A 9,967-nucleotide genomic window follows, 5' to 3' on the forward strand; every position below is an offset into this window, starting at 1 on the left:
AAGATAATGTTTTTATTTGTGTGTGGCTGAGGGAGGAAAATGGAAGCTGAATTTTGAATATTTCTACTCGACTAATCAACAATAACAATGACTCATCTATAAATTCTTTACAGTTGATATTACTGGTAACTTTATGGTGATGAATTAAATAAAAATGTAAAAGGTAAACTGTGCACAGCCATTTGTCACTCCTCCGAACAGTATCCGCAAAGTACAGATGTAGTTTTATTTAATATTGGGGAAATTATGTTGTATAATGATTTTCTAAATCTTTACATGTTCAGAATTACCATCAACTACAACAACCACATGAGCTTTGGAGGTTTTTATTGGCCAGTGGATACAGTAACCAGTTATCACAAAACTACTTTACAACAGCAGACACCGAGTAAGATCTCAAAGTCAACCAGGCCGGAATGAACCACGGGAACGCAAATATAAAATATGTCCCCAAGTTAGCTTGTGATCATTTGTTTACTAGACTTTTTTTTAGCAATACACAGTGTTAACATTGTTTGAAGTCTTCTGATACGATTACCCAGATGACGTGATCAGGGATTATCGATGGTGGCCCAGAGGGCTTTATGCCGTCCAAAACTAAGAAAATGTCTTCACGAATTTAAAAAATGAGCAGCATTCAAGAAAAAGTTGCCGTAAATAGAGAAAACTACCACCAAATACAGAGCATATTCAACAACAGCAACACGTAAAAATTATGCACACTGCTGAAATTGTTATTAGCAACACAGCCTGCATATTATGAAATTAACAGTTTACAGCTTTGCCCAGCTGGTACTTCAGCCGGGATCCAAGTAAAAACAATGCCTACAATCTTTGCACACGGCACAGCGAAGGACCAAACATATACATCACACGACACACAGTTTATAACATCAAGTGCTCCACTGCCGTCAGATACAATAACTCTAAGGATAAAAGATAATCTAAATGGAAATTTCTTGTTCATTATGCAAATATACAATCAGGCAAAATGACATGATATTCATACCTGTCCTTCATGCTGTCTTTGTTCCTACAATATTACTGCATCGGTCCTCTGAACCCATTATGAAAGTCGCTCCTTGTCTCCAAAAGTACACTTCAAAGCAGTTTCTGAGCAGTTTGAGTAAACAGATTGGCCTTGATATTGAAAATAGTGATGATGATACAAAAATCACAATCTGAAGGACATTGATTAATCATGACAATGGGACAATACCACAATATTATTTAGCAAACTAATACAACTCACACCATCTAACTCAATATGTAATATCAACATATAGAATCACAATACAATACAGTGCAAAACATTGTTATTGTCCATATTGTCTATATGTATTTCCTCTGCGTGTGTTCATGCCTTTTATTTGATTTGAAACCCAGCAGGGAAAAGGACAGCTGGGTTCTAACTGTAGCTCAGGGAGCTGCGGAATAAACAAAGAGAGGAAATAAAATATGATGTCCTATGCATATTATTACTAAGTAACACAACTTACCCCCTGTAGGGCTGTGATGACTGACGGGTCATTGTTGGTCTTTCTCTTGGTGAGAGTGTAAAGCAGCTGCCTGTGATTAGAGTCTAACAAACAGAAATGGTCTGTCTAAAAACAAACACAACTCTAAATGTGAAATGTGTGTCTAACAACAACACTACTGTCTTAACTTAATTTTCTAATTTAATTTAATTTAATACATATTCCACTGTACATAACATTCCTTTCATTTAACTTAATATGTTTGCGCCGCTATTTTATTTTATTTTATTTATTCTGCATTTTTCACTCTCACGCGACGACAACAAACCATAACTTGCAGTGTCTTTTCTTCAGTTCATCAAACGGTTGAATTATAATTAATTGGGATGAGGGGTTTAACGGGTCCACAGGTTTTAATTAATGGTACACATTTTGGACTGCCTAATTCTCTATATTAAACAACCTATTAATGTTTAAGTAGAAAGTGAGAAGCCTCGAGTTTTTTGAGAGACGACAATATTCACACATCTCTACAAAACAGAGGATAAACACCAGCTAAACATTGTTTTTTACCGGTACATTTTATCACCCACTAACGAAACCATTGATTACAATTCATGGGCCTTAATAGATCCTTATCAGAAAGCGATCCGATTGAAGACGTCATAACATGATCAAACGAGATCAAACTTTCCTTTAAGCAACTCTTCCCGCTGAGAAGCGGAATTTGATTTCCTCCCGAGCCCTCTGGAAGCTGAATAATTATAAGAGTGCTCGTTTGTCAGTGACGGATCTCACAGGCTGCACTCCCGTTTTGTTGGTTGTCGGGATCCCACTGTGTGTAGCCTGTAATTGATGACGGTTATTCAACGCTCGTAATCCAAAAGGAGAAAACTTCACCCTGTCCCTCCTCAGCGACTCTTCTCATCAGGTCATCTTTAAAGGTCAGTACTGATATTCCCTCCAGTTGTTGCCCATCCGTTCACTCAGCAGTACATCTGGGGGGGGTTTACCTTAGATTCACTGTTGAGCACATGTGGTTGTGTGCTTTGGTGCAAAGGGCCAGTAAAGCAAAAAGAGAGGTTGATACATAAAATACATAGAAACAGACAGAGGTCCTCGTGGTTTACAATCAACCCCCAAAAAATAAAACAATAGATTAGACAATGTATAAAGACTAACTGGATCCTCGTGTTTTAGGCCATGTTTACTACTTGTTGACTGGGAGATTTATATCAAAAGAAATATTATAAACATTGATATAATAATTAACAGAACTACCGTTGATCAATATTACATTTTGAGCAAAGAGCTCCATGCTGTAAAACTGATAAATGGATGCAAATAATGTATCTCTGGATCTGGGGATTAGAATGTTATCGGGTCCGTCATCATCTTGTGGCTGCACCAACTATAATAACATCAAGACTTTGCTTGAAGCAGAAGTGCAGCAGAGATCTGGGACATACTTTTATAATTGCTCGCAGCCATTGAATTAATTAAGTTTGTTTTCGTCAAAAACAACATAACCATTAGTGAAAAAACCATTGGCCAAATTGGTTCCCTGCTTCTATTGCTTCCTGCTGACCGGCTCCCCGGTTATCAATGTGAGATGCATTCATGTGCATCAGAAACTTCGGGGTTTGTTGTTTCCAGGGTTACTCTGAATGTTGTTGGAGAGCAATCCTGGATCTGTTGAACGCAACTTGCTTGTATCTTTGCAAAGGTTCAATTTGTGCGACTGGATTGTTAAAATGCATAAAACATAGTGTGGACAGCAAACAGTTGCTTTACTGATTCTGATAACAGAATATTTTGATGCATATCTTCTGTAAATTGACCATCTTTCATCCAGACTTATTGTAATAACAGCACAGGGATGAACCCCAGATACCAGGTCCGTACGGGAAAAGATATGTTGGTGACGTCTTGTGTGCCTTGTTGTATGAAAAGAGCAAATAAAAAAAAGAATGAATACAAACAAATAAATAAATAATAACAAAACTCCTAGCATTTATTGTAACAACAACAAAGGAGTGGAAAGCACTGGGTTGATGAACTCATATCATAATACGTAAATAATAATATTGCAAAAAATATCATTCTGTATGTAATTGTTATTATGATCGTGAGTCAATTGTGCGACATGGAGGTTCATCCATCAAGGATAAGTAGAGAAAGATAAATGTCCGCTTTAGGGATGGTTATATGTGACAGTGAGTGAATTCTTGACGTTTGCTTACTCACGGCTGACGCTTCTGCTCAAACCTCACAGCCACATTTTCCTGCGGTGTCAATTATCGAATCCTTTCTGTGTTGAAAACTGAATCCAACTACTTCCTTTTCAGGGCGAGCGGCGAACCGGTTTACATGAAAAACAAGACACGTCTTTGATCAGATGACAGTACAGCGGTAGTTGGGGTCACCGGTCACACTGGAACCGTCAGCTTTGACCACGGTGACCTTGGACGAGTGCTGGGAGCTGTGCAGTGCGTTCCTGGAGCAGAGGCGCTCGCGGTAATTCTGGGCAAAAATGAGCAACATGAGCGGGTTGATGCAGCTGTGGGAGTAGCTGAGGCAGATGCTGATGTTGTAGGCGTAGACGAACGCAATAGTCGGGGAGTTGTTGCTCAGGTTGACCACCTGGATGACATGGTACGGCGACCAGCAGATCAGGAACAGGGCGATGACCATTAGCACCATCTTGGTGGCTCTTTTAGCCCAAACGGACTGCTTGCGTTTGACGCGGCGGATGGAGCTGAAGACGTGGTAGAGGGTGAGGGAGTAGAAGGTGCTGATGATGATGAGGGGGATGATGAAGCCCAGGATAGACTGGTAGAGGGTGTACCAGTACATGTCCTCCGGCCCGTCCAGGTTCATCATGCACACCTTCATATGTTGTCTGCGCACAACCTTGGCGTACAGCATGACGGGGACCGTGAGGACGAAGCTGCCCAGCCACACCAGCATGTTGATGACGATGGTCCACTGGATGGTCCTCCTCTCTGCGGTGGGGTGAACAATAGCTATGTACCTGAGAAGAAAAGAGGGCTCTTCGTCAGAGCTTTGCTAAAAATGAAAGAACTTCAAGTCATTTTCATCCATGACGAGTTCAGAGACTCAAGTCAAGCACGGAAAATGAGGAAATCGAGTAAAATATCCCAGATACACTCAATATAATATGTGCGCTATAGATGCTGTGACAAATTAGCACAGTTTCTAAAGGTGACAGCGGTGGACAATGAACACATTTTTTGCATTTAATTGTGCTGAGGTACTCAGCCAGACAAAGTTGACCATCCTTAGGACATTGGCCGTCAAGTCAATGACCCCTTTATCATCATTTACATGAAGTGCCATTCAAGTGGAGAGAATGACGCAGTTGCAGTCTACGCCTTGCATCATACTCTTGCGTGCTTTTGCCGTGATCGGTCTTGCTAGATCTTAAACAAACGAAACAACTTCATCATTGTTTGGAAGTGTGGTCAGCGATGGAGACTCCATGAGTTCCCTGTTGAATATACTTTTAGTGTGATGGTTGAATCAATGTGTCGGGTCTACAGGTGTTTTGCCTCAGTTCAGACACATTGATGTAAGATTATGACGTTATGTAGCTAAGGCGATTCTCAGGTTGGCACCCATTAAATTCTAAAGACATTTGAGTCAAGCATAGGAGTCCCTTTGTCTAACGCTCGCTAGTTGTCTCGCTGTAAAATAACATGAGAGAAAATGGTTTCAGGGCAAAAAACATCCACAGCAAAAGTATCTCTTTGTAATATTTAAATGCTTCTTGGATTTATTGTACTAAATAAAATATACTTTGTTGCTCCCCGACAAATATTTACACTTTTTTTCACAAGTGCTGTGTTTTGGGAAACGAGAGCATGTTATAGATCCACGTAGCTGCGGTGACATTAATTAAAGTGCAACCGGCAGAAATAACATCTTCCCGCGAGGATTAGAACAACACCATGTTGGTGCTGAGGGGAATACAGATGGTTGTAAACTAAGAATATAATGTCAGGTAGTTTCACAGCTCAGAAGGAGAAAAAAAACACACGGATAGACATAAATGTTTTAAACAGATTTAACTTGGTAATATTTAAATTAGAAGCTGAATTTTTCACTGTGACTGCTTCTAAATTCAGATAACGGTTCAGAAATGTTTCTGCTTGTATCGACATGACGTTCAGTGGTGTCATTGGAGCTGTTTGAAAACTCTCTGTTTTTGAATTAAATAACAACACTAAATTGAATCAGGCCTGTGGGATGTTTTAAACACTGTAATTAAGTTGTTTTCATGGCACAACAGACCTCTTTTTGTTTGTTCCTTTGTTACGGGTTATCATTATTTCGACCTTCTTTTGAACAAATATTGCAATTATGGGATTGAAGTTTAGTCTCTACTTCATCTATTTGTGACATGAACCTTTATAACTACGTATGTAATGACAGTAATTTGAAAGGATAGTCTGCATTGTCAAGACTAGATCCCATAAAACAATATTGATAAATTAGCTGTTAGTGGCCCTCCAGAACTGCATTATGTATATTATTACTGAAAGTGTGATTGGGGAGAAACTCCTGCTTTGGTGATTACCATCAAAATTAGATGTTTATCATTCTAAGACTCATTTATAAATGTCCTCTACGCGTACACATCACAGACAATCCACATTTTCAATGCATGTTGCACAGATTACCCCCCCACTGATGGTCAATCGAATATGGTAACAGATGAAACACGTTCAGCTTCATTCACAAAGGAAATGTTGTTATAATTATGATTATTTTACCCAAACTTTGATCAAGTACGTGTTCAGCTTTATAAATGCTGTGTTTTGCTGTGAGAGGGGGGGGGGGTCCTGTGCCGCTTGGGACATTTCACCCCCAACTAGTCGTAATTAGTCAAACGTTTTTGAGGATTCGATCAACACTCACCGATCGATGCATAACACAGTAACAATTCCCACTGTGGTGAACTGGTTGCTGACATCCACCACCACCACCGCTTTACACATAAAGTTTCCGAAGACCCACTGCCTGTCTCTGACCAGCTGGTGAATGTTGAAGGGCATCACGAGCAAGAACAGCATGTCGGCTATGGCCAAGTTCAGCACGTAGATGTCTGACACCATTTTCTTCTTGCACGCTTTCACCGCGTAGATGACCAGTCCGTTGGCTATGACCCCCACCGCGCACAGGATGCCGTAAATCGAAGGCAATATGTGCATGAAAGTGGTTAGGTCGATGGGGCTGTAAGACGAAGGGGTCGAATTTAGACATGACACGTCAGACGAGTTCTCTGTTTGGTTTTTCTGGCAAAAAACGGCCGTGTCATTCATCTTAAGATCCTCTTAAACAACCGCCTCGGTCTCACGGCTGTGGTCGACGTGCGCACTTTGCGCTCTCCGGCAGGCGTCCGGTCTCCAAACTCTCCAAACGCAGCCAAACTCGCGCACTCTCCAAAAGTATGCGTGTCCTCTCCTCGAGTTCGTCCGTGGATTTCCCCCCAGCCACCCCCGACTGAGATGCTATGATTTCAAACAGGGAGATGTCAGATCTAATGACGGCTGCCTGCATGAGCGCTGATGCTCACTGGAACATCTTATCTCTGGTGCCAGACCATTTAGCGCGCGCCCGCCCGCGATGTGCGCTTTACCACAGCGGAGTGCGCCTGGGGGGACAGTAGTTCCCTCCCTGCCAACACACAGCGCGGCGTCATGTCGAAACAAGCAAATGAAAACAAGATCCTCTGAAGCCCGGAAATATTGGCCAACTTTTCGCTTTGATTCGACGTTTAAATAAAGCACGAGAGGGAACTCAGCATTATGCACTTTAAAGAAGTTTCTCTTGTCCCTTAAGTTTACTCTCTGCTACACCGTTATTAAGGCAACAGCTTGCATGTTTAAACCTTCAATAACATTTACTGTATTTGGATATTGACATGACACATCAACCTTTTATGGCATTTGAATGGAAAACCAATAAACTAATATCTCTACCGTGAATAAAAGTATACCTCTAGTCACACTAGATTGGACAAAATGTGTTAAGATTAAAAACAGGATGGTGTTCATCAACGCCGGCCAATTTAATTCCCTTCTGTCAATTTGCTATACCTGTCCTCAGGTTTCAGGTTTCCACGCTCTCTATTTCCTTATGATGAACAGATGAAGTTCAATATTATACTCATTTTAACACTCCTAAAACAATAGCAGACCTGCCTCAATGGGCACAAGAGAAACACTCCCTAAACGTAATTCACTCTACTTATTCATGTTCTATTATTTTGATCTCCGCAATTCAGATCGGACGTTTAACTTTGCCAGAGATACATAGATGGTCATCGAGTGTGTTAGTGGAGACTGAATGGAAAGTCAAACAAGGTGGCACAACGTCAGCAAGGCTAAAACAGTCATTCTAAATGTTTTGGACTTTCCATCACAGATTCAAGGACAGGCGAGGATGGGGAGGATCTTAGGCGATGCTTCGGGTCCCCATAATGCAGGTCATCTGCTTTGCAGAGCGTTCCAGTTTTCTTGAGAAAAAGCTTAACATTCAAGGTTAATCCAATTTTTTGGAATGTAGGCAATTTGTGCGGCGCGGTATTTTCAGCTTTGTACATCTCCTGAAGGATGAAAGTGTGAAGTGGTCTGAATATCTGATGGAGGAAGGGGCTCTAGATTGGACAGGTATGCTGATTTACTTTTTTCATCTAGCGCCAATCAACATTTAAAATTGTCCAATGCTTTATTTGAAAGCAAAACACTCGACTAGATCACGACTCTTTGCTGTCCTCGCTTCGAAATGGTGGAACGAGCTCCCTGATGACAGCAGGACCGCAGAGAGACTTCACATCTTCACATTGCACTTGTAATGGCTTATATCTATAGCAAGTTGCAAATTGGCTTACTTGAAGAAATTGCACTTTCTTGTTTCTTGTTCGTCTGGGTTTGTATCCTCATGGTTGAAATGCACCTATTGAAAGCCGCTTTGGATAAAAGCGTCAGCTAAATGACATGTAATGTCTTATATGTGACCAAATGCCTCCATAATGGCTCCTATCAGTGTTGAGTGACTTTGTGTTTTGTGACAAGAGCACATTTCTTCATGTTGGTATTTACCTCAAAGCACTGTTGTTTAGCACAACTAAAAGAAGCCATCTTGTTATCACTGTGATGTTAACACATGTCACAAACGTTGCTGGTGGTGCCAACACGAAAGTATTGTGAGCTTTAAATGGTGCTCCTGTGTAAAGAGAGACGGCTGGATGGATCGATTAAGGAGAGGTTTAACATTTCTCCCAAGCAGCGGTTGACTGCGTTGGCGATGAGAGACAGCCCAGAAAGTGGAGTGTTTTCTCAGTGAAATAAAGCAATGATGCTGGAGGAATAATGATGCAAAAGGGAATAAGAGGGCTGCCAAAGTCATGAAATGTTTGATTACATTAACAGCTGATTATACCTTCTCCACTGTGCATCACATTCAGTCATCACAGTTGGATTCACACAAATCAAAAGCTCATATCCTTGATACCCAGCTGTCTGGGAGATGTGTCATAATTACACCAGGAGATATTTAGGCTATGAAGACTCAAAACCTATTCTATGCAATTTTAATAAGAAGCTTAAAAGGTCCCCTTTATTTCTACTAACATAATAATGATATAGAATTGCTGTGTCAAAGTGCCTCGCGGAGCCAATAACGACATTAGGAGCAATCTCTTTTATCACTGGGATGGACGTCCAATAGGTTCCGCTAACATTTCTCGACACAAATGATTTCATTATTCATATTTGTTAATTGAACACTTTTCTGTTCTTCAAAGCTATACAAGTTATTTCAAAGACGGCGCTCATCCGTCACACATCGCCTCTCTGTGTCTCTTCAGACACTTTTCCCACTTGTTTCGAAACGGTGTATCACCTGTTCAGTGGATGCCCTCATACTTTTTCACCAGACCTCCTAATTCACCTGCTCACCTTTTTTCCCCTCTGTCACTCACAACAAATAGCAGCCGAAATCCTTTTTTTATTTCAACTTAGTGGCCTTGTGCATTGTGCTCCTCGATCTGAATGTGCCTTTCAACCAAAACCTTTCCACACCTACTAACACCTGCCTGTAAGACCATTTCCTTGTTGCCCGCACTTCCAATCCTGAGAAACACATTGGGTATTACACAGCTAAAGCGTTCATTAAGCATTATGTGACATAAATAACCACATGGGCCACATTAATTCTTTTTAGACAGAGAAATCATTGCAATACGGCACTGTTGAGATTAGCATGAACTTCAGTCTTCTCCGGTCACCCAAAGCTGAAAGATTTGGCCTGTGAGTTCTTTCCATTCCTTCAGCAGCTGCTCCTCTAAGTGCTGGTGCAAGACCGGGTCAGTAGGGTCGTACCCCTCCATCTGCCTCTGTCAAGTGAGGGATAAACATGACAACTTAAATGGTTTACACTTATCGTATGCGCAATTACGCGTA

General features: G+C 41.0%; 1 protein-coding gene across 1 annotated transcript; it reads right to left on the reverse strand.

Moving 5' to 3' along the window:
* Nucleotides 1-310: 310 nt before the first annotated feature.
* Nucleotides 311-7,181, reverse strand: mchr2b (melanin concentrating hormone receptor 2b). The gene is made up of 2 exons (XM_040173881.2): nt 6,420-7,181; nt 311-4,512 (listed from the first exon to the last, which is right to left on the reverse strand). The coding sequence occupies exons 1-2, from the start codon at nt 6,821-6,823 to the stop codon at nt 3,873-3,875; spliced, it is 1,044 nt and encodes a 347-aa protein (XP_040029815.2). The 5' UTR covers nt 6,824-7,181; the 3' UTR covers nt 311-3,872.
* Between the last annotated feature and the right edge of the window lie 2,786 nt (nt 7,182-9,967).

Source organism: Gasterosteus aculeatus, chromosome 4, assembly GCF_964276395.1.
Source record: "Gasterosteus aculeatus chromosome 4, fGasAcu3.hap1.1, whole genome shotgun sequence".
NCBI lineage: Eukaryota > Metazoa > Chordata > Actinopteri > Perciformes > Gasterosteidae > Gasterosteus > Gasterosteus aculeatus.

What these genes read in the sequence shown, in the direction of transcription:
- mchr2b (XM_040173881.2), bottom strand. Translation starts at nt 6,823, where the DNA reads ATGAATGACACGGCCGTTTTTTGCCAGAAAAACCAAACAGAGAACTCG. An exon ending in ACTGTGTTATGCATCGATCG is followed by an intron (nt 4,513 to 6,419) that starts GTGAGTGTTGAT and finishes TTTTCTTCTCAG; the next exon opens with GTACATAGCTATTGTTCACC.